General features: G+C 61.1%; 3 protein-coding genes across 3 annotated transcripts; 2 read left to right on the top strand and 1 right to left on the bottom strand.

Annotated features, from left to right (window-relative positions):
- Positions 1–838: 838 nt before the first annotated feature.
- ARL13A (ADP ribosylation factor like GTPase 13A) lies at positions 839–3663 on the bottom strand. Its single transcript, XM_033072611.1, has 5 exons — positions 3373–3663; positions 2334–2404; positions 1857–2106; positions 1439–1544; positions 839–1159 (listed from the first exon to the last, which is right to left on the bottom strand). Exons 1-5 carry the CDS (start codon positions 3429–3431, stop codon positions 839–841), a joined length of 807 nt encoding a protein of 268 aa, XP_032928502.1. The 5' UTR covers positions 3432–3663.
- An 8452-nt stretch (positions 3664–12115) lies between these two features.
- XKRX (XK related X-linked) lies at positions 12116–17663 on the top strand. Its single transcript, XM_033072484.2, has 3 exons — positions 12116–12423; positions 14673–14932; positions 16321–17663. The coding sequence occupies exons 1-3, from the start codon at positions 12131–12133 to the stop codon at positions 17064–17066; spliced, it is 1299 nt and encodes a 432-aa protein (XP_032928375.1). The 5' UTR covers positions 12116–12130; the 3' UTR covers positions 17067–17663.
- A 558-nt stretch (positions 17664–18221) lies between these two features.
- Positions 18222–23826, top strand: NOX1 (NADPH oxidase 1). The gene is made up of 13 exons (XM_033072483.1): positions 18222–18720; positions 19636–19731; positions 20662–20772; positions 20853–20937; positions 21067–21209; positions 21286–21467; positions 21644–21782; positions 21889–21981; positions 22094–22320; positions 22399–22561; positions 22648–22794; positions 22997–23121; positions 23300–23826. The coding sequence occupies exons 1-13, from the start codon at positions 18382–18384 to the stop codon at positions 23424–23426; spliced, it is 1977 nt and encodes a 658-aa protein (XP_032928374.1). The 5' UTR covers positions 18222–18381; the 3' UTR covers positions 23427–23826.
- The last annotated feature ends 49 nt before the right edge of the window (positions 23827–23875 follow it).

The following is a 23875-nucleotide window of genomic DNA, read 5'->3' as shown; positions in this document are numbered from 1 at the left end:
GCGCTGAGCTGGCACCAGCCCATAGCCCACCTGGCAACCTGTGCTGTGTGAGGGCTGAAGGACAGCCCAGGCTCCCCGGGCACTCATGTGGCCTCCCTGCATCCCCCTGCCTCCACAACCGCCCCCACCTCGCCCTGCTCTTGCTGTGCCCGTGTCCCCACACCAAGCACCCCATGGCCAAGCGTCCCTGCCCTGCTCACAGCCCGCTGCCAGCAGGTTGGACCCCTGACGCTTTCAGCAAAATCTGTCCTGAGAATTACCAAAGGTGCTTGAAACCTCCTCACGCTGCTGCTCCACAGAAGGTTCCCGCGACTTGATTTTATTCTTGATTTTCTTCTTTTTTTTCCTTTTCATACCCTGTGCTGAATGGAGAAATACAAAATATCAGGCACGACACACCTGAGCAAGGGTGCATTTGTCACCAAACCAGCTGAGAGGATCGCTGGTGGCAGGTTTGCAGTCCTGCATTGGTCCGTGCATCACCCCCTGTGGGGATGCTCAGATGTCTGCTCCTTCCCTCTGGATTCTGTGACTCTGCCTCTGCACTCAGCTGGGCTGCAAGCAAAGCTCATGGAGGTGGCAGGCACCAGTGGCCCAACATTTTGTCACGTTGCCATGCCTGTCACCCTCCCTGCAGGGTGGCTCTGGGGGTCCATCAGAGCCGGCAGCCCCCACAGTCCCCTCTCACCTGGCTGGGGGGTGCCCAGGGGCTCCTCCTGCCCGACCCTGTTGGGGAGCAGTAGCCCCGCGGCAGCCCCTGCACGGCTGTCACCCCCTGCTCCCGGTCCCTCCGGCTCTCCGGCTGGGCTTGTCTGTCCCGAGCCCTTCTTCTTCACCTTCACCTTCCTCTTCCTCCTGCGGGCGCCCTTAGCGCTCTCCTCCTGGGCAGGGACAGGGGGATGAGCGGAGGGCGGCAGAGCTCCCCTTCCAGCCTGTCCCATGCCGGGGTCTCACTCACCAGGGGCAGGAGGCGGCAGACGGGGCGCAGTGCCCGCTGCTCTCCCCGCTGCTCTCCCCGCTGCTCGCCCCTCTGCTCGTCCCTCTGCTCGCCCCTCTGCTCGCCCCTCTGCTCGCCCCGCCGCTCGCCGCCCTTCCGAGCGCTTTCCCCGGGGGGCTGCCGCTCCCTGTGGGACAGAGCAGAGCAGGGGTGAGGACAGCGCTGCGGGGACAGCGTGGGGACGGGGACACGCACACGGAGCCCCGCACACACCTGCGGGCCGGGCGGGCCCGGGGGGCGCTCGGGGCCGGGAGCGGCGGGGCCGGGCCGGCGGCGGCGGAGCGGAGGAGCCAGCGCAGCCCCTGCAGGGTGGCACGGGCCGGGCCGGCGGGGGGGACCCGCTTGGCGACACAGGGCTCCTGCGGGCGAGCGGGGATCAGCGCGGGCAGCGCCGCGGCCGTCGGGGCGAGGGGCGGGGGCCGGGGCCAGCCCCGCACTCACGATGCGGCACGGAGAGCGGTTCTCGTTCACCAGGCGCTCCAGGCACAGCCGCTCGATCAGCTCGCAGGGCAGCAGAGCGGCTGCCGAGTCCTGCTTGTTGGCCAGCCTGGGCCAGGGGAGAGCGGCGGTCACTGCCAGGGTCACTCACCCGCGGCCCCCGATGCCTCGCTGTGCCCGCCGGGGAGCTGCGCACTTTCTTTGGCTGGGATTAGGTGAAGCACTGCCCCAGGCCACACCTGGCACTGCTGTCCCCTCCTCGCCTCCTCTCCGCGGATGCTCCCATCTCCCGAACGCTGCTGGGAGCGTTCCCCGCACTCCCCGACAGCTCCCCGGGCACCACATCCCCGCAGCATCCCAAAAACCCAAAAACCCGCTCCACCCCTCACCCCCAGCCTCACGGGCTGCATCCCGATCTTACAGCAAGAGGGGCTTCCCGGAGACATCAGGGTGGCTCAGGACGCGGCTCAGGACCTTGCGGGCCTCGTCCATCCGTGCCAGGTCACCGGAGTCCAGGACGAAGAGCAGCCCGTGCGCCTCGCTGCAGTGGCTGCGCCAGGCGCCGCGGGAGCGCTGCCCCCCGGGCACGTCCAGCAGCGTCACCTCGAACCTCTCCACCCGCAGGCGGGTCCGGCCGGGCTGAGCCTCGGGCAGCACCTCCCCGGCCAGCGCTGCGTGTGCAGAGAGGGCAGAGAGCTGGCACAGGAGCATCCCTGAGCGCTGTGCCCCTCCTGCCCCAGCCACATCCCCAGTCCTGCTGCCAGGGCTGCCTGGGACACGGCCGGGGCCCTGCACCCTTCCCCAAACAGCGGCTGGAGCTCCTTGGACCTTTGGTTTCAAAGCACCGTGAAGCTGCTGCCTCCATGGGAGGCTGGCTCTGGGTTGTGCTGCTCCTCACCTCTCTCCATGTCCATGATGACCGAGGTTTTCCCTGCATTGTCCAGCCCCATGACAAGGATGGTCACCTTCCTGGGGAGCAACAACAGCGGGTGAGCATCCCAGAAAAAGGCTGTGCTCCCTGGGGAGCAGTGACCACCGCGGGCCCCAGGCAAAGGGCAGCTGCATTTCAGCCAGGAGAGAGGCAGGAGGGTGACACAGGCTCTGTCTCAGCTGGGGACAAGTGCAGGGACACTCCCTGGAGCACTGAGGACAGACACAAGTGCCTGACCACCCCAACACCATGGGACACACCGCAGAGCCCCCAGTGTGTTTCCTGTGGCAAAGATTTATTTTCAAATCAAATGGGATTACGCAATTATATGCACAGGCCAGCACGATTCTTCCTTGTATAGAGTCAATGATTACACCTTCCTTGCAGTAAGTTTTGAGCATACACAGGTAGGGAAAGGGAGCAAGCATGATTTTACAAGCTTCTGCCTGGATTCAGGTGTTTTTCCTGTTGCTACACAGTCCTGTCCACTCTCCAGCAACACAATGCACCAGAGCCACACAGACATTTTCTCTGCCACTGACAAGCCACTACAGTTATTTGCAATATCATTTTCTTCCTTAAATATATAGAGCAGGCTGCATGGCAGGGGAGGTGGCACAGCTCCACGTCCAGCCCTGCAGCAGGTGAGGTGTCCAGGTGTCCTCTCTGGAGGCAGAGCACCATAAACCTCCTTGCAGTGCTGTCCCAGGGAATTACCCTACATGCAAACAAGGCAGGTGTTCCAGTGCATCCTCCCCAGCTTCCCTGGGGAGCTGCTGACTCTGCAGAGCTGCAATCCCGGTGGAACCACTCCTGCATTGCATCCCTGCCCAGCCTGCTGCAGGGGCAGCCAGGACACATGTGTGCCTTGCTCAGCAGTTTGGGGACAGTCCCTGCAGTGGGCACCTGCCTTCCCCTGTCACCACAGGGGTGCCCTCACCACCCATAGACACCCAGGTAAATGCTGTCACCCCTGGGAGCCCTGGGGGTGGGCACAGGGACCTACCTGACGGGCTCCTGTATGGCCTGCAGCCACGACCAGCAGTGGGAGAAGAGGTGGAACATGGTGAGCAGCCCCGAGCAGAGGGGTGGCCTCTCTCCAGCGCCTATGGAGTGAGCAGCCCAGCGTGTCCCTGTGCTTCATCCTCCTGCCTGGGCTCTCTCTTCAGGGCAGGGAACATCTCACCCCAGGGTGCCCTGTCCCACAGCACCGTGCTGCTGCTCTGCTCTGGTGCCCACAAGCCAAGTCTGGAGAAAAGATCCGTCCTGCTGGGCAACACCCCATGGGCACAGACCTGCTGGCCAGACCCTGCTCTCACAGCCCCTCACATCAGGGGTGCCAGCCTGCCTCTCACCTGCTCATGCCCACTGCACAGCCTCTGCTCACATGCCCTTTGCGTAGCAGCTGCTTACATCTAATCTGGATTTAAATTACTTACTCCTGCAGGCTCCTTAATCCTGGTGGGTCGGCCCGGGCCAGTGGCTGCTGGGACATGGCTGGTGTGGGACTGCCTGCCACGCTGGGTGGCACAGCACTGACTCTTCCACCCCACTGCAGCCTCGTGTCCCCATCACTGGTGTCAGTGGTTTGTGGTGGGGACACTGCCTGACAGCCTGGGGGCTGAGCTGGGGGCTCCCCTAAGGAACAAATCTCTGCCTGATCCCTGAGGAGATGTCTCTCTGCATCCCTTTCACAGTGTGCACAGCTCTGCTGCTCACCCAGGGTCCCCTCTGAGCCAGCCTGGGGGACATCACTGCTCACTGCTTGTATTTGGTGCCCCAGCAAGGCACCACCCGAGTGGCAGCAGGTCCTGTGCTCCCTGGGGTAGAAACAGCAACCAGCCCCAGCAGGAGCCTGGCTGGGAGCAGGGAAGTGGTGGAGACCCTCAGACCACAGGGCAGAGAGTGGAGAAAAAAAGCCCCAGCTCCTTGATCTTCAGCTCTGAAGTTCTTATCTTGCTTCTCAGGTTTCCTGCTTCTTTTCCCAGCCAGAGCTGCCCTCCCTGGCTTGCTGCCACTGATGTGTGTGGAGGAGAAGTCACACAGGGATGTCTGAGCTGCAGGAGCTCTGGCTGGGGGAAGTGGAGTCAGGAGGGACAAAGGCATGAGATCCTTCAAAAGCTGTGCCCAGGAGCAAACAGGGAGCCTGTGGCTCTCATTAGCCCCTGCTAAACCCACCAGCACCAGCAACACTGCCTGGACCTGGTGAGCACCAACCACGAGCCAAAGATGCTGAGATACTGCCCTGGGCCTGGGGGGCAAGCCCAGGATGGGCACAGCCCCAAGCCCTTCCCTCCAGCCCCAAGCCCTCCCCTCCAGCCCCAAGCCCTCCCCTCCAGCCCCAAGCCCTCCCCTCCAGCCCCAAGCCCTTCCCTCCAGCCCCAAACCCTTCCTTCCAGCCCCATGCCCTTCCCTCCAGCCCCATGCCCTTCCCTCCAGCCCCAAGCCCTCCCCTCCAGCCCCAAGCCCTTCCCTCCAGCCCCATGTCCTCCCCTCCAGCCCCATTCCCTTCATTCTAGCCCCAAGCCCTCCCCTCCAGCCCCAAGCCCTCCCCTCCAGCCCATGTCCTTCCCTCCAGCCCCATGTCCTTCCCTCCAGCCCATGTCCTTCCCTCCAGCCCCAAGCCCTCCCCTCCAGCCCCACACACTGCTGGGAAGTTCTGCACCTGTCTGGCCAAGGGAGGTGCCCCAGTTCCATGCCATGGCAGGCAGCCATGCGTGGTTAATGGTTGATGAAGTTTCAGTTCTGATATCACAGCCACATTTGGGGTGTCTGGTCACCCCTGTGCTGCAGGTGGCAGGACAGTGGCAGCACCTCTCTGTGCCCATCCTGGCAGCCTTTCCTGCTGTGTCCTGTGCCAGCAGCCTGCCAGCAGTGGCAGCCTCACACACAGCACGGGGCTGGGATGCTTTTTGCACAGTTAGCTGTATGAGGGATGAAATTATTTGCTCCAAGTGTCAACTCTTACCTCTGTGTTTGGGGTGGCGCTGTCAGGGACAGCCCAGCAGGGACAGGAATGTGCTGTAACATGACCACAGGTGCTATAAATAGGGAAGTGCCATGTGTCAGGCAGCCCTGGAGGCAGTGGCTCAGCTTCCTTGGCGGCAGCTGCATCTCATCTCCCTCTGGCACCCGTGGATTTCCAGAGATCACTGAACACTTGGGGTGCCACTGCTTTTAAAACAAGTGTCCAAAATCCCTGGTCAGACTGGAGCTGACAGGGAAACCCCCCAGGAGCCTGAGGCAGCTCCAGGTCACACCTCCCAATGCACACACACCTGGATCACCAGCAGGAAAACCTCAAAACCCACCCCAAATCTGGTGAAACCCACTCTCGGCTCCAGAGAGGTGGCACGAGGGCCAAGCCCACATGGATGTGTGCCTGCTGGGCCTGTGCTCAGGCTCTGAGTGGGCAGCTGGCCCTGTGCCCACGGTGGCCGGAGCACAGCCGGACACCTCTGCCGGGCACAGGAGCTCCCCAGGCGCTGCCAGCGGGACCCGCAGCAGCCATCCTCGTTTCCTTGGTGACTGTTGCCAGGTGAGAAACTCCAAGGCAGAATTTATTATCTTGGCAGATAAATGAAGATGTTCCTCACCAGAGCTATCACCAGAGCGTGCCCCAGCACGGGGCCGGGCCGGACCCTCTAGAGCTGCCCGGGAGGGCAGAGCCTGGCCCCTGTCATCGCTCCGGGAAGGCAGCACGTGCTTTGGGGCTATTTCTGCCCGCTGGAGCGCCGAGGAGAGGGATGAGGAGAAAGCACGGGGAGCACGGAGCAGCGCAGATGGCACCGGGCTGGCAGGCTGCCCTGCCCTGGCTCCTCTAGACCCCGTGAGTACGTGGCCAGGCGGCAGCGGGCACCCCGGGAACCCCATGGGCACCCCGGGAACCCCATGGGCACACCGGGAACCCCACGGGCACACCAGGAACCCCACGGGCACTCCGGGAACCCCACGGGCACTCCGGGAACCCCACGGGCACAGCGGGAACCCCACAGACACACCGGGAACCCCACGGACACTCCGGGAACCCCACAGACACCCCGGGAACCCCACGGACACACCGGGAACCCCACGGACATCCCGGGAACCCCACGGACACCCCGGGAACCCCACGGACACCCCGGGAACCCCACGGGCACAGCGGGAACCCCATGGGCACACCGGGAACCCCACGGACACCCCGGGAACCCCACGGGCACCCCGGGAACCCCACGGACACAGAGGGAACCCCACAGACACTCCGGGAACCCCACGGGCACCCCGGGAACCCCACGGGCACCCCGGGAACCCCACAGACACTCCGGGAACCCCACGGACACCCCGGGAACCCCACGGGCACACCGGGAACCCCACGGGCACAGCGGGAACCCCATGGACACACCGGGAACCCCACGGACACCCCGGGAACCCCACGGGCACACCGGGAACAGCAGCACAGCTGGGGGGACGGCTGGGGAGCTGGATGTGGGGAATGATGGTTTGTAGGGGAGCACTGGGCAGAGCAATAGGGGCTGCCTGCAGCCCTGAGAGCCTTGAGCTGAGGTGGCTCCAAAGCCAAGGTGGTGGCAAAGGCCAAAAAGTCCTGGCAGCAATATTAACAAGCTGTTCTGTTTGCTTGGAACCGCATCCACTCTGCCCAAAAAGGGATGTGTGGTGGCAAGGACGCACTCAGGCTTTGAGGAGAGACTCATGTCCCTGTTGAACGTGTCATATGGCAGCACACCGAGGTGCATGACAGCCGTGTTGTCCCTTTAAATCCCAGCACGGCGCTGGTGGATAACGATAACCCCGGATCACAGCGCTCCCAAATCCCAAGAGCTAATTACAGCAAACGCCCCTGTCAGGCTGGGAACACGGGATATTTACAGCCTGTGACACCGAGACCTGCTGCTGAGGAACTGGGGCATTGGGGAGGTTTGCTGGCACGGCACTGGGGAGAGCGGATGGTTTGCAGCCATCGTGGGCAACCATTCCCCGAGCTCCTTCGGGTAAGGGAGATGGTTTATCCAGAGGGTTCTTTGCTCCCCCACAGCAGTGCCATCACCCTGTGCTGGATGCAGGAGCAGGCAGGAAGCATGCAGGAGCTGTTTGCTTTTCACCCAGTTCCTGGCAGGGTGCTTCCAGCCAAAGCACACACAAATTTCTGGGAGAGGCTGGGATGTGAGCGCTGTGCTCACTGCTCCCTGCTGCAGGACAAGCTGCCTCCTCGTTCCCTGCCCCATGCACACAGCTCTGGGAAGGCCCTGCCATGGCTACAAGCCCTGCCCAGGCTCCTGCAGTGGTGTTTTTGGAGAACATTGTGGTGCTCCTGCTGCGTTCCTGCAGAGGACAGTATCAACTATTCCTCCTGCCTGCCAGGATGCCCAGGGCACACGCAGGCACAGCCTGGCTGGGTTAGCACTCTGCCAGGGCTGGATACTCTTACAGCAGGAGGGACCAGGGGAATCGGTTAATTAAAGGTAATTTTAACCCTTCCTGCCTGGTTTAGTGTTACAGCATCACCCACTGCCTGTGCTGGGACTGCAGCCAAGGAGGCACGACTTCAAAATGTATAATTATCTCAAAGAGCTGTAAACTGCACCCAAAGGTAACTCTGCTTTCCTGTTGAAGAATTGGAGCGTGACATGGCCTGTGCTTTGCCTGCAGGAATCCTGGCTCTGGAGCACTGAGCCCTGTGCCCAGATCCCAGTGGGCTCAGCACAACCTCCACTGAGATTTGGAGAGATGAGGTCCTCAGCACAGATAGCAGATTCTCTCCCAGCAGGGTCAGAGTGAAGCTGGATGAGGAACTGGAGTGGTAAAAGCAGTCACATGGTGAAGCAAATGGAATAAATATTTCCCCAAGCAGAAACTATTCCACAGACTGCTGGGGCAGGAAAAATTACAGCTGAGTTACTGTGAAAGCAATGCAAAATCCAAACAGTTTAGGCTGTGGAAACCAGTCATTTGCAAAGCTATTTCCAAACTAAGTAAAAAATTCCCAGCTCACAGATTCCTGGGGACCTCCCAGCCCTGCTGGTTGGGCAGCGAGGCTGCACTGAGGGGACAAAAGTGTGTCCCCTTCTCACATACCCATCAAACTGGGGGACACTTTGTGATCTCCACTTCACCCAGCACACAGGTTCTGCTGATCCACAGTTCCCACTGTCACTCCCTGGATGTTCAATCCCCAGCACAGACTGTGCTCCTCAGGAAGTTTCAGGTCTGAGCTCAGGGAGCTTGGCCATCCCCACACCCAGCAGCTGCCTCCACCTCTGTGTGCAGGGCTATATTTGGGAAGGCAGCAGAGTGCTCCTGGCATGTTCCAACGAGCACCCTGGGAGCTGTGCCTGCTCTGGGTCCTAGAGAGGAGAGCTGGGGGAGCGTGCTGGCAGCTCTCCCCACCTGGGCTCTTTAAGAGTCTGCCTCGGAGCTCCCTGCCTTTTCCAAACAATTTTCCCTTCTCCTTTTACAGGAGCCGGGCCGCCAGGCAGGCATGTGTAAAGCAGACAGGGTTATTTTGGGACTGAGAGCCGGTGAGGAGCCAGGCTCCCACCCCACATACAGCCAGGCTCCCACACACGAGTGCCCTGGCACATCCGAGGGGCTGGGAGAGCTGCACAGCAAAGCCTGTGGTTCACACAGTGGGCAGCCACTGCCCTGTGTGCAGAGGGTGGGGTGTGAACACAGGGATTTAAAAAAAAATAAAATAGAGGCTGGGATTAAGAAATTAATGAAGCTGGGATGCTGTCCAAGGCAGGGCAGGTACTTATGGAGAAAGGAAAATTGGCATCTGCAGTGGTAGTGAGACTCAGGCTGGTGCCTTGGGCATCCCCAGTGATCCTCGTGGGTCCCTTCCAGCTCAGGAGATCCGTGATTCTGTGATTGCATCCCCCAGCCCATGGGGCTGTTCTGCTTCTGGGGGGTTCCAGAGCGAGGGGCAGTCAGCAGCCACCAGCTCTGCAGGTCCAGAATGCAGCCCCTGTAAATGGGGACCCCTGGGTGGGACCTGCCAGTGCCTGCCTGTCCCTGCTGGCCTGTGGCAGCTCTGGCTCAGGCAGTTTCTCTGTGGCAGGGGTGTCCCAGGGTGTCTGCAGCCCCAGCTGTGCTGGGCTCAGACAGAAGTGTGGGCAGGGAGTGGGAGGGACAGGGAGTGGCAGGGAAGTGGCACAGGAGCTCTGGCTGATGCTATCTGTGACCCACATCACTTTTACGATCTGTCTGCTGTTTACAGCACGGAGCTGTGGACAGGTGGGGTGAGGCTGCAGAGGTGACTCACAGCGTGAACAGCTCGCTGCCTCTCCGTGCTTGGGACAGAAAATGGGATAATAACTGGTGTGGAAAACACTGGGAGGCTTTGTCCCTCCATTCCTCTTGACGGCTGCTGGGGCTTACGGACACGGGATGGAATTCTTGCTTGCTTAAACAATTCCTCTTAAGTATTTCATCACGAAGCAGGGGAAGCTGAAATTAAAAATATGATGAGTAGAAGCCCAGGCATGGCTCAGCCGAGGGTTTGGTGACCTGCCAGACTCCTGGCCAATGCTTTGAATCTGGGTAAGTGGAAGTTGCATAAATGGCACAAACGGCACGCTGCTCCTGCTGCTCGTGGGTGCTGGCAGTGCCACAGGATGTGCTGTCGCTGGCTGAGCACCCAGCCAGGCACGGCTGCTCCCGTGCACAGCTCCCACCCCGCCTGGCTGCTGTCACCAGCCAGCCTGGACGCTGCTGCCTTCACCCTCTGCCCTGCCAGAGTTTTTTTTGGAGAGGCTATTTTCCAAAAACAGCTTGAAAATATGTAACTATCATACCAGAGCTGAGTGGTCACACATAGATCTCCCATCCCTGCCAGTCAGGCCAGTCCCCATGAGCTCATGGGGTTTGTGGTTTCCCAAAGCAGCTGTTCAGCTTGGAAGGAAAAGCTCTGAGCAGCTGCAGGGACAGGGTTTCTTCTGTGTGGGAGCTGTTGCTGGGGGAGATGAGGCCTCCAGAGTCTCAGGCAGTTTTATTCTCAGCTCTCCTGCTGATAAACCTGATGGCCCTGGTATTGCTTCCAGCTTGGTGAAATGGAAAACTCTTGTGTGTGTGGTTTGAGAGGTTTTGTGATTTTGGCTTGCATGGGGCAGGTGAGAGAACAGTGTTCCTGTTACAGTAGGGGCAACTCCTTGTGAGCTGGCCTGGCTGCCCAGGGTTGAGCACTGAGAGCCTTTTAAAAGTTACCTAAAAATTCCTGGTCAGCCTAAACTGAGGAAAGCTGACCAATGCCAAACACTCTTTGGCTTGTCCCATCTGAGTGACCTGGCAGGCAGGGGATGCTCAGCGTGTGCTCATCCCACACCACCACTCCTGGGCAGAGCTGGGCAGGGCTGGGCTGGGGCTGTGTGTGCTGGGCAGAGCAGGGACCCCATGGCCAGGCAGCCTCGTGTTCCCAGCCCTGGATGGGTGATAGGGGTGGCACAGACGGGAGAGATGTGGGGCTGAGCGCTGCGAGGTTTGGCTCTGTATCCTGTTATCTTGAAGGTGATGGGAAACACAGTCAGGAACATCCAGGACACAGGAGACACTCCTCCTGTGTGACACAGCTCCCAGACCTTGCTACACACACCAGGCACTCACAGGACCTGAAGGGGTGTCCCTGACAGGGCTTGTCTTGCAGGATACCGAAATGCTCCGTGCCTTGCCAACACCCTCCCTCCCACACGCTGCCCCGTGTGGCTCTGGAGCTGGGTCAGGCCCTGTGTCTGAGGTGCTGCTGGGTGCAGGCAGCTCTCTGGCAGCTGTCTGATTCAGGCAGGGCTGGCACCCACGCTGGCATCCTTCCTGCCCCACAGTGGGACCCCAGTGCCCCTGGGGCTACCTAACAATTCTCCCCTGGAGGGACCCTCCATGTGTTGCTGCATCTTGGGGTGTTGGTAACTGCCAGGAATTGATTTGGCACAGATTTGGGGAGGGCTCCAAAGCCCCAAGGGCACACACAGGGGGATGGTCAGCACTGTACTGGGAGTCCCAGGGTGGGCTGTGTGCCCTGGCCATGCTGGGCTCCCTGCAGGGATGGGGAGCTCTCCATAGAAGATCCTGGTCCATCCTGGGATGTTGGGACAGAGGTGCAGGTGGGGCTGTCCTGGGGCAGGGACCTCCACTCCTGGTGGGAGTGGGCACAGTGGCGAGGGGCATCCCGGAGCGGGAGGGCGGTGCCGGGGCAGGCTGGGGTACCGGGAGCCTGGGGAGGATCCGGACCGGGGAGGATGCCGAGCTGATGGATACAGACCGGGGGAGTGTCTGGATGATGGATACGGACCGGGGGGTGTCTGGATGATGGATCCGGACCGGGGGGATGCTGGGACGATAGAAACGAACCGGGGGGGATGCCGGGCTGATGGATACGGACCGAGGGGATGCCGGGTGGATGGATACGGACCGGGGGGATGTCTGGATGATGGGTACGGACCGGGGGGATGTCTGGATGATGGATACGGACCGGGGGGATGTCTGGACGATGGATCCGGACCGGGGGGAGTGTCTGGCCGATGGATACGGACCGGGGGGATGCTGAGCCGATAGAAACGGACCGGGGAGTGTCTGGCCGCTGGAGCCGCGCTGCAGGCTCGGGGCGGTGCCGGGCGGTGCCGGGGCCGGTGCGGGGCTCCCGTCGGGGCTCGGTGCGGCGGGACAGCCCCGCCCCGCCCCGTCCCGCCCCGAGCGCGGCTCCTGTCTCCGCTGCAGCCCGGGATGGCGCCGCGGCGGGGCTGAGCGCCCGGGCCGGGCCGGGCCGGGCCGGGGCCGCCATGGACGGGCCGAGCGGGGGCTGCCCGCCCCTCGCCGCCCCGGCACGGCCGAAGCTGCCGCTCGGCATCGTCTTCTCGACGGCGTTGTTCTGCGGGGAGGGGGCGGCGGCCGCCGTGCTCTGCCTCTCCTACGGCCACTCCGACGACCGCTTCTGGCTGGCGCTCACCGTGTTCTTCGTGCTCTGCCCCTCCGTCCTGGTGCAGCTCACCCTCATCTTCGTGCACCGCGACCTCAGCCGCGACCGCCCGCTCGTCCTGCTCATGCACCTGCTGCAGCTCGGGCCCGTCATCAGGTGAGCGCGGCGGGGACCTGGGCACCCCGGCACACCGGGGACACTTATCACCCCGGGGACACCCGGCATCCATGGGCACCCCGGCACCCCCGGGACCCGCGGGACCCCTATCACCCCTGGGCACCCCGGGCACCCCCGGCACCCCCGGCACCCCCAGCACCCCCGGCATCCATGGGCACCCCCGGCACTCCTATCACCCTGGGCACCCCCAGCACCCCCCGGGCACCTCCGAGCACCTCCGGGCACCCCCGGACACCCCCGGGCACCGTCTGAGAGCAGGGAGCGGTTCCGAGCAGTTCGGGCACCCAGCCCCGTCTGTCAGTGCCCGGCGTGCCCGAGGCTGCTCCTGCCGCCTCCGGTGCCTCCTCCCCGGCACTGCTCGCCGCTGGTGCCCCGGGTGCTGCTGGAGCCCGCTCCGGGCAGGACGCGGCTCTGCTGGCCCCGCTGTGTCCCAGCTGCTGGTAAAGCTCTGCCCAAGCTCCGGAGGCAGCCAACGATTCACTCAGCCTCTTGTTTTTGTCATCACCGCGCTGGGAGCACAGACGGGAATCCCCGGTGGGTGCTCGAGGCTGAACACTCACATGGTACCGAGCTGAGTCAGGGGAGGGTTAGATTAGATATCAGGAAAAGGTTTTACACGCAGAGACAGGGTGGTGGAGCTCTGAAACACTCTCTAGGGAAGTGGTGACAGTACCTGGCTGATCACAAACAATTGTCACAATCACAACTTCAACAAACATTTGGACAACGCTCTTGGGCACGTAGTGGAGTTATTGGGGTCTCAGTGGGTTGGTGTTAGTGGGACTCAGTGGAGTTATGGGACACAGAGGAGAAGGGCAAGGTGCAGGAGCAGGGGTGGCATGGGGACTGTGGGGCCGCTGGGCTGAGCTGAGAAGAGGGCAGAGAGGGGGTGGATGGATGTTGCACAAGCTGATCCCTCATCCCTTGGGAATGCTGTGGTGCCTCCCCGGCTGTCATCGCCCTGGGCAGCCTGCTCCATGAGAGCACACTGCAGGAAGTGTGGCAAAGCCACCATCTCCGTGGGGCTCCTTCCCAAGCCAGGCCAGCAGCCAGGCTGTGGGGCTGACAGAGCTCCAAAACTGCTGTGGCTGCTCCGCACCTCCTCTGGCACCGGAAACAAGCAGTGCACCAGATGTGTCCCTGTCACCATGTCTGATCTCCAGAGCCACCTGGGCTCAGTGCTGCCAGCCTGTGCTGGCCCTCAGGAGTGTCACGACTCTCACCACACCGACTGAGGCTGGCTGAGATGGGTACAGTGCTGCCCAGCTGCTTGTAAGAGCCAGCTGGGGCTGCCTGGGGAAGGCTGCTCGGGCTGGAGATGGAGCCCAGCCTGCTGAGAATGATTGGGATTACCCTTCAAGCTGAGCCTTTGGGATGAAATGATTTTCCTGATGGAGTTTGCAACGAGCCATGAGTATGGCTTGATCTGTCGAGAGAATTTATCCTAAACCTCACTCCTTTTGGGTTTGATACACAGCAATTCGTGCTGTCCTGATAAGCACTCATGAACACTGATGTCCTGTTGGTCCCAGGGCCATCTGGTCCCCAGGCAGGAGCCAAGCTGACCCCCTCTGGCCACGCACAGCCAGCCCACACTGTGTGAAGGGGCTGGGGTCCCCCTGTCCCTGCAGGCATGGCAGAAAGTCCCACACTGAGAGCCTGCAGAGAAGGGGCTGCAGATAAGGAAGCACTGCCTTATCTGCCCATGCCACACAGAGTTTCACCCTGTGCTATCCTTCCTGCTGACCTCATCAGGGAGGAAGTGTGGAAGCCTTCTCCTCAAGATGAGAGATCAAAGAAAACTGATATTCAACTCTGGTATTTCAGAGTTTCGTTTGATACTTCAGAGTTTCGTTTGACTCTGCCTAGAGGAAGAGGCTTTTGGCCGTTGGGAGAACAGAGCCCAAGGGTGATTAGCATCTTCCTGCAGCTGCAGCTCCCAGCAGAGTCACGGCTTTGTCCCCTGGGTGCTGCACCTCTTCCAGCAGCAGTTTCACCCCTCGCTGGAGCTGCTGTTGCCCCCTGCTATGATTCACCCTGAAGGCTGGAGCAGAGGATCAGCCATGGGCATCCCCAAGGCCTAGTGTGACCAGTCAGCACTGCAGGACAGCTGCCCAGAGCAGCTGGGCTGCACTCAGCAGGAGCAGGGTCTGGCCAGCACCAGGCTGGAGGTGCTGGCAGTGGGGGACACCAGGGCTGGGGGCGTGACACCTCCCGTGTCCCCACAGGTGTGTGGAGGCCCTGGTGGTGTACTGCTGGTCAGGGAGGGAGGAGGAGCCCTATGTCACCATCACCCGCAAGCGGCGGCTGCGGAAGGGCTACGAGGTGGAGATGGAGCAGGAGGTGGGGCACTCGGAGCGCCGGCTCACCACGCACCGCAACGCCTTCAAGCGCATGGCAGTCATCCAGGCCTTCCTGGGCTCCACCCCGCAGCTCACCCTGCAGCTTTACATCAGCGTCCTGGAGAAGTACGTCCCTGTTGCCCGAGGTAAGGCACATGGGAGCCCCATCAAGCTGGCAGCTCCTTTGCTGCCTGTGCTCGTGTGACATCGAGACAATCCAAAAAGTCATTCCAGGGGGCACAGCTTCCATTGGACTTCCCTAGATGTGAAGCACAACCCACAGAAGTTGGGTACCTGTCAGCTCTCTGCTTTCCTGCTTGCAGTGATGCAAAGTGGGGAAGAGCAGGCATGACTGAGGTGCCAGGCTCTGCTCCCAAGCCATCCACCCAGTGCCATGTCCCATAGGAGGTCAGATCCCTGTCCTAGCCTGCTCCAGTCTCCATTCTTTTTTTTCCCATCTAGCTACAGGCTCTGGCTTCCCCCAAGTCCCTCCACTGTGTCTATTTCTGGGCATTTTCCAGCAGCTAGAGCTCCCAGCCCAGCACTCCCACTCCGAGGCTCCCTTGCCTGCTCCCAGGATGTTTATGTGCTTGGGGGTGGATATGCCAGAGCAAACTTTTAGCTCCCATTTTGGCGTGGTACCAATCTGGGCACGCTGGCGTGCTCCTGCACCATTACAGTGCTGGGAGAAGGAGCTGCCCTCACTGCCCAGCAGTGCTGGGAGCCCAGAGCTTGTCATCTGTGCCCACAGCACGTGCATGGAAAGGGAAGCACAGGAGATGTCCCACAGAAACCCCCTAATTTGCCACAGCCCTCTGCAAAGGCGTTTTGGGGAGTTGCAGACGCACAGGAATAATGAGTACCAGTGCTCCTCTAGCAGTAGATGCAGGAGTAAATACCAAATGATGAGTTTTGGGTGATTCCCTCACAGCTGGAGTGTCAGCTCAGCCCTGCAGCTGGCAGCCACCATGGATGGGACCAGCTGCACTCTTCTGTTCCTCTCCATGGCATTCCTGGCTGTGCTGAATGTGAGCAGCTGCCAGCATTCCCTACAAATGACCTTGGCTTTGCAGCCCTTGGATGGGGCTGGCTCTTGAGATGCCTCTGGGGCTGCAGGGGTGTGGGTTTGGGCTGGGATGAAGGCAGAGGGGCCCTCACAGCACAGGTTACCCTGCTCACCCTTCAGAAGCATTTCTTGCACAGGTCAGGGGCGTTGGGGCATGGTCCAACCACAGAAATGGCTCCAGTTTGGAGCTTGTGTTTTATTGGTGTAGGGAGAAATTCTGGGTTCTGAGCATCCCACTGCCAGCAACTTCCCCCACAGCCACCTCACCATGAGCTGTTCCAGCAATGCTCACGCTGAGCCTTCTGCTGTGAGCCCAGGTGTTTGGCACCCTGTCCTTCTCACCCAGGATTGCCACCCCACATTTCCCACCTGGCCTTGTCCCCCCACACTTTGCACCCCAGGCAGAGGAGAGGCCGGACACAGCCTGGTCTCCAGCACTGCCTGACCGCCCTGCTCTGTCCCTTGCAGCCGTCCTCATGGCCATCTGCCTGGTGTCAGTGACCTACGGAGCGCTGGTCTGCAACATCCTGGCCATCCAGGTCAAGTACGACGACTACAAGGTGCAGCTGCGGCCGCTGGCCTTCCTGTGCATCGTACTGTGGCGCAGCCTGGAGATCTCCACCCGCATCGCCGTGCTCGTGCTCTTCAGCACCGTCTTCAAGCACTGGATCATCCCCATCGCCCTGGCCAACCTCCTGGTGGTCTTCTTCTTGCCCTGGGTGCAGTTCTGGCGCAGCGGCGGCCGCCTGCCCGACAACATCGAGAAGAACTTCAGCCGCCTGGGCACGGTGGTGGTGCTCTGCGCCTTCACCCTGCTCTACTCCAGCATCAACATGTTCTGCTGGTCGGCCGTGCAGCTCAAGCTGGCTGACAGGGACCTTATTGACAAGTCTCAGAACTGGGGCCGCGTGGCCGTGTACTACGTGGCCCGGCTGGCCGAGAACACGGCCCTGGTCATCCTCTGGTACTTCTTCAAGACTGATGTCTATGAGAACGTCTGCACCGCACTGCTGGTGGTGCAGCTGCTCCTCGGCTACTGCCTGGGCATCTACTTCATGCTCCTCTTCTTCCAGTACCTGCACCCCTTCCGCCAGCTCTTCAGGCACAACGTGGCTGACTTCCTGCACTGCGTGTGCTGCCGCCGGCGCCCGGCAGGGACCCCTCTGTGCCTGGAGGCGCCCGTGGAGCCCGGCGTGAGGCACAGCATTGTCTGAGCACCCAGCTCCTCCAGCCAGCTACGGGCACGGGGACGGGCAGTGCCAGCCAGAGGGTGCTTGTGGCACAGGCCAGCAGGCAGAGGATGCGTGTGGCACAACCCAAGTGCTGCCTGCTCCTGCAGTGGCAGCAGCTCCCAGAGCATCCCCACGGTGACAGGGGGACAGGAGTGTGCTTGCCCACTCAGGAACACTCATGTGAACATGAAGGAGGGTGGATTTGGATTGGACATAAAGAAGTTTTTTACAATGAGAGTGGTGGGGGACTGGCACATGTTGCCCAGAGAGATGGGGGATGTCCTGTCCCTGAAAACATTCAAGGATGGGCTCTGAGCAACCTGGCCTAGCTGAAGATGTCCCTGCCCATCTCTGGAGTTGAACTAGATGGCCTTTAGAGGTCCCTTCCAACCCAAAGTATTCTACGGTTCTACAATCCTACAACTTGTGGGGTGCCCAAACCTGGTCCCCTGCAAGCTGGCTGCCACATGGTGCCCAGCCCCTGGGGTGCCCCAACACCCCCCTGCTGCTGGGGTCACCTCGGGCCGTGGGTGCCACCGGGACTGTTCGAAGCAGTAAAGAAACTTTGCTGTGGCTGCATGTGTGGGTGCTGGCAGTGACTCATGGGGAGGGTGGGGACTGTCCCACCGGGGCTGGCACGGCTGCACACACCTGCTGCCTTTGCAGGCTCCGAAATGGGGCTGTGCCAGTGGGAGGTGGGGATGGGGGGAGCCCCTCCTTGGAGCTGCTGAGATTCAGGAGCATGGTGGGATGGGGGCTGGCCCCGTCCTGTGCTTCCGTCAGCATGGCCATGGCTGCAGGCCAGGAGAGAGCAGCATGCCAGCAGGGAGCAAGCCTGTCCGACCTGTTCCTCCAGGCTCAGGGGCCCGGAGCAGGCTGCTGCTCCCTGCTGGAGCACTGGGCACCCCAGAGCCCTGCAGTGGAGGGCAGGCAGGAGGGGAAGGCTGGCACAGCAGTGGCAGTGGGTGCTGGTGGGACCCAGGCATCCTGGCCCCAAACCAGGAGTGGGACACCCCCTACCCCAGCACTCATTTTTTGGGGTCAGCTCAGTTTTGATGCTGAGGATGCTCATCAGCCCTGGGGGCCCATGGAGGTGCAGCACCGCTGGTGCTCAGTCCTGAATCACCCTGTAATGGATGAATCCTGGCACTGGCACAGTGCTGTGACCCCAGGATGTTTCTCCTCCTTCCTTTTCCCCTGCAAAACGAGCAGCGGAGGCTGGTGAGGGAGGCCGGGGAAAACAGAGCTGTTGAGCCACGCACAGGACCTCAGATCCTCCACAACTTCTTCCCAGGAAATGCCTGCCTTACCAAAAAAGCCCGTTTTTGTCCCAGACCAAAGAGACCCCAAGAGCAGCAGCCAGACACCCTGTGGGGATGGGGATCTCTCGGGGGTCCATCCCGGCCAGCACAGGGGGCTCGTTTCGGCTGGATCAGCCCTGCCTTCCTGGAAGGTGGCCTTTGAAACCGCCAGCATTTCCTTGAAGTTTTCTCAGGGGAAAGTCCCGTGTCGCCGTGCCTGTCGCACCTCCCGCTGCCTCCATAAAACGCCGGGCGGGCGCGGGCGGGCGGCAGAGCGGGGACATCGCACCATGGGCAACTGGCTGGTCAACCACTGGTTCTCAGCCGCCGTGCTCGTGAGTCTGGGGCTGGGGCTGGCTGGGACAGCGCGGGGTGGGGGCTCGGGGGGCTCCTGGGGGCGGTGGGGCTGATGAGCAGCCCTGGGGAGAGATGAGCATCCCCTCTGCTCCGCCAAGCCGGGCGGCCAGGGGAGGGGTGGGCTCTGCAAAACTGAAGTTTTGGGGCAAATACAGCTCAGGGGAAAACTTAAAAATGCTGCTGCTTTGCCCAGTCGCTTTGGGAGCCTCCCACGTGCCTCTTCTCCCCTTGTGAGAGGAGGAGGATGCTGTGGGAGCTCGTGGCAGGGTGAGGAGCTGGCACCACAGGGACCATCTGCAGCATCTCTGGTGCAGCAGAGCTTGCCTGGCCCGCACCCATCTGCTGCTCAGTGCTGTGTGAGGAGCTGTGAATGTATGGCAACACGGGGGTTTACAGACAGTTAGGCTATTTTAATCCTTTAAGTTGCTTAAAAAAGAAAAAGTCAACAGCCAAAACCCAAATACTCAGCAGGGTGGTTTTTTTGGGACCTGTGCAAAAATTCGGTGGCTGTGAGAGGCGGCACTGTGGGGAGCAGTGGGGTTAGCAGGGGACAGCAGCACAGTGGGGCCAGGTGAGCCAGCTCCCTGTGAAACTTCCTTCTCCCAGAACCTTTCCCACACAGCCCTGACCACCCTCTGAGTCTGCTTTCTTCCCGTTACTCGGCCGTTCCTCCTTCCTGGTGCCTGGGTGATGCACAGGGCAGTGTGTGACAAGATAGCAATTCAGCAAGGCTTCCACACCTGTCCCCACCTTTGGCCCCGTGTCCCAGCCCTGTGCGTGACAGGGCAGCTCATAACGAAACAGGGAAGCGCTGTCCTGACACGCTCTGGCTGCACCTGGCCCTGAGGCTCCTGGGACAGGGTCCCCCATGAGGCTGTGACTTTCCCCCACAGGCAGCCTGGCTGGGCATCAACATCTTCCTCTTCACCTACTACTTTCTGTTCTTTGACCGGGACGAGCGGTATTTCTACACCAGGGCCATCCTTGGGGTAAGGTGCTCCCCACAGCACCCTGCCTGCCCAGGCAGAGCCCCTCGGGGCCCTGCTGCAGTGGGGTGGGGCTGAAACATCCCATGCCCCTTTCACATCCTGTCCTCTTCCAGCCCACCATCGTTCTGCCCCACTCTGCAGCCTGGCATTGCACGATGCCAGTCCCTGTCTTGATCCCTCTCCAGTCTCAACAGCATCCCAGCCCATCTAGCATCTCCCCCTCCCAGTCCTCTCCCTGCATCACCTCCCAGTCCCCATGGCAGCCCAGCATCTCTCCATCCCAGTCCCCATGCCAGCATCTCTCAGTCCCAGTTCCCAGCCCAGCATCTCTCCATCCCAGTTCCCAGCCCAGCATCTCTCCATCCCAGTTCCCAGCCCAGCATCTCTCCATCCCAGTTCCCAGCCCAGCATCTCTCCATCCCAGTTCCCAGCCCAGCATCTCTCCATCCCAGTCCCCATGCCAGCCCAGCATCTCTCAGTCCCAGTTCCCAGCCCAGCATCTCTCCATCCCAGTTCCCAGCCCAGCATCTCTCCATCCCAGTTCCCAGCCCAGCATCACTCAGTCCCAGTTCCCAGCCCAGCATCTCTCCATCCCAGTTCCCAGCCCAGCATCTCTCAGTCCCAGTTCCCAGCCCAGCATCTCTCCATCCCAGTTCCCAGCCCAGCATCTCTCCATCCCAGTTCCCAGCCCAGCATCTCTCCATCCCAGTTCCCAGCCCAGCATCACTCAGTCCCAGTTCCCAGCCCAGCATCACTCAGTCCCAGTTCCCAGTCCAGCATCTCTCCATCCCAGTTCCCAGCCCAGCATCTCTCCATCCCAGTTCCCAGCCCAGCATCACTCAGTCCCAGCTCAGCACTGATTGCCCCATCCTGACCCAGTCCTGGCACAGCACAGCAGGGCAGTGGAGCTCACCTCTCTCTTCTCCCCAGTCTGCCCTGGCATGGGCTCGAGCATCAGCCAAGTGCCTCAACTTCAACAGCATGCTGATCCTGCTGCCTGTGTGCCGCAACCTGCTCTCCTTCCTGCGTGGGACCTGCTCGGTGAGTGTCCTGTGGTGGCACAGCCAGTGTGGCAGTGCCCATCCCTGTCCCCATCCTGACCCCGCTGCCTCTCCCTGCAGTGCTGCAGGCGGACGCTGCGGAAGCAGCTGGACCACAACCTCACCTTCCACAAGCTGGTGGCCTACGCGCTGGCCCTGCTGACAGGTACCCTGCACTGGGACGGGGAGTGGTGGGGACTGGGAGCTGCCTGCTGGGTGACTGCCTGTCCCCTGTGCCTGGTGGGTGACTGCCTGTCCCCTGTGCCTGCTGGGTGACTGCCTGTCCCCTGTCCAGCCGTGCACACCATCGCCCACCTCTTCAACCTGGAGCGCTACAACCAGAGCCAACAAGCCACCGACGGCGGCCTCCCCGCTGTGCTCTCCAAGATGCACCTGCAGGGCAGCCAGTGGCTGAACCCCATCCACTCCAACCAGACGGTGAGCGTGGCCTTGGCATCCAGCAGCCCAGCAGGACCCGTCCCCTGCTCCCCTAACCCCCCTGCTGCCCCCGCAGACCGTCGAGTACGTGGCTTTCACCACCATCCCGGGGCTGACGGGGGTGATCATCACGCTGGCACTCATCCTCATGGTCACCTCCTCCACCGAGTTCATCCGCAGGAACTACTTTGAGCTCTTCTGGTACACACACCACCTGTTCCTCGTCTACTTCGCTGGCCTCGTCATCCACGGCATCGCGTAAGGCTCCCCACACTCCCCAGGGCAGGACAGCAAGGGGCAGTGCACACAGACCTCTGCTGGGGTGCACTCCAGAGGGGCTGGGAGCTGCTGGCCCAGCTGGCCTCACACAGGGCGGCTCAGGCCTGGCTGGGAGCAGAAGCTGGCCCCTGGGCTCATCCCTCACCTCCCTGCAGCGGGCTGGTGCGTGGGCAGACAGAGCAGAGCATGGCAGAGGTGCACCCCTACCACTGTGCCGAGTACCTCACAAAGAGGGACCAGAACTGCACCCACAGCTGCTGCAAAGACCCCGAGTTCGGGAGCATCCCTGCCGAGGTAGGCAGTGCTGGGATGGCAGCGGTGGGGGAGCAGCTCTTCCCTTGCCCTTGAGATGCTCCAGCCCTGGCCCTTCCCAATCCTCTGCTCTCCTCCATCTTCACAGTCCTGGAAGTGGGTGCTTGCCCCCATCATCCTCTATGTGTTTGAGCGGATCCTGCGGGTCTGGCGTGCGCAGCAGAAGGTGGTTGTCAAAAAGGTGGGTGGTGCAGGAGCTGTTCCTATGCCAGCTCTACCCTTGGAGTCACAGCTGCTCGCCGTGGTGGCCATGGGGAGGCGAGCAGGGGCCACAGCCCTGCCTGTGCCCCCAGGTGGTGATGCACCCTGCCCGCGTGCTGGAGCTGCAGATGGAGAAGAAGGGTTTCTGCATGGAGGTGGGGCAGTACATCTTTGTCAACTGCCCTGCCATCTCCCCGCTGGAGTGGCACCCCTTCACCCTCACCTCTGCACCCGAGGAGGATTTCTTCTCCATCCACATCCGGGCAGCTGGTGACTGGACAGAGCGGCTCATTGACACCTTCCAATCACAAACACCCAGGTAGGCTGGGGAGAGCCCAGTGGTCATGCCAGGGGTCTGGGGAGGCCATACCTCTCACCCAGGCCCTGCTCTGGCCAGGATCGAGGTGGATGGTCCCTTTGGCACGGCCAGTGAGGATGTGTTCCAGTACGAGGTGGCCATGCTGGTTGGAGCGGGCATTGGCGTCACCCCCTTCGCCTCCATCCTCAAATCCATCTGGTACAAGTTCCAGCAGGCTGACCAGACCCTCAAGACCAAGAAGGTACGGAGCATCCTGTGGGACCAGCTGTGGGTTTCTCCCTCTGGCTCTGCTCCACCTTGAACAATCCCTCTCCCTCTGCATCCCAGATCTATTTCTACTGGATCTGCAGGGACACAGGAGCCTTTGCCTGGTTCAACGACCTGCTTGCCTCACTGGAGCAGAAGATGGCTGAGTCGCGCAAGGCAAATTTCCTCACCTACCGTCTCTTCCTCACTGGCTGGAACAACAGCATTGTGAGTCAAGCACAGGCTGCCACGGCTGCAAGAGGGGGACACAGGGTGGCCAAGCTGGGCAGGGCAAGCATGACATGGCTTTAAGGCACCAAGTCCAGGCACAGTGTTTGGTGGGATCAACAGTGGATGCTCTCCTGTGGTGAGGGACTGGAGGGGGGTTCATGGGTGGTGCCTGGGGTTCTCACCATCCCTGCCTGCCCAGGCCAACAACGTGGCACTGCACTTTGACACCGCTACGGACACAGTGACAGGCCTCAGGCACAAAACATTCTTCGGGCGGCCCAGGTGGAACACGGAGTTTGCAGTGGTGGCTGCAGCCCACCCCAGGTGAGAGCTGAGGGGGAATTCAGGATGTTGGAGTTGGAGGCACACCCTCTACCCTGGCACTCAGCACTGGGCTGGCTTTGGGAGAGGTGTGCTATCCCCTGCAGGGAGCACTAAAAGCTTTTAAATCACTTTTCCCTGAGTTGCCCGCCTGGCATTGACACCCCCGCGCTGTTTGCAGGTCGGTGGTCGGTGTGTTCCTCTGTGGGCCAGAGGCCCTGGCAAAGACCCTGAAGAAGTCCTGTCACCAACACTCCAGCCTGGACCCCAGGAAGGTCAAATTCTACTTCAACAAGGAAAACTTTTAAGTGGCAGCAAGGCTGGCACCCCAGCAGGCAGGGATCTGTCTGTATTGCCTGCAGCCTGTTCCAAAGCAGAGCCAGGGATAAGCATTTGTGCATGCACTGAAGCCAGGCAAGACTCCATGAGACAGCAAGGTCTCCATGAGATTTCCAGGTTCAAAGACTGCTGCCTGCCTGTCCTGGTCCTCATGGAGTAAGTGGGCCTGTAGCCCCTAACTGGGAAATCAGAGACACGTTCTGTGACGCTGCTGGAGCAGCAGGAAGCACTGGGAGCCCAGCAGGTTGGGCAGAACCACGGGATGGGGATGGGACATGGGCACCCACACAGGTATCAGGGGCCCAACGTGCCCCTCAGGGTTAAATAGTCTTTTATATAAGAATAAATTAAACTTCCTTTTCTTTGTAATGAAAGTCTCTATGGTGACTCAGCTGTGCAGGTACAAAGAAGCCCATGC

The sequence above is a fragment of the Catharus ustulatus genome, chromosome 14, assembly GCF_009819885.2.
Source record: "Catharus ustulatus isolate bCatUst1 chromosome 14, bCatUst1.pri.v2, whole genome shotgun sequence".
In the NCBI taxonomy this organism is placed as follows: domain Eukaryota; kingdom Metazoa; phylum Chordata; class Aves; order Passeriformes; family Turdidae; genus Catharus; species Catharus ustulatus.
This window is presented reverse-complemented; position numbering and strand designations above follow the sequence as displayed.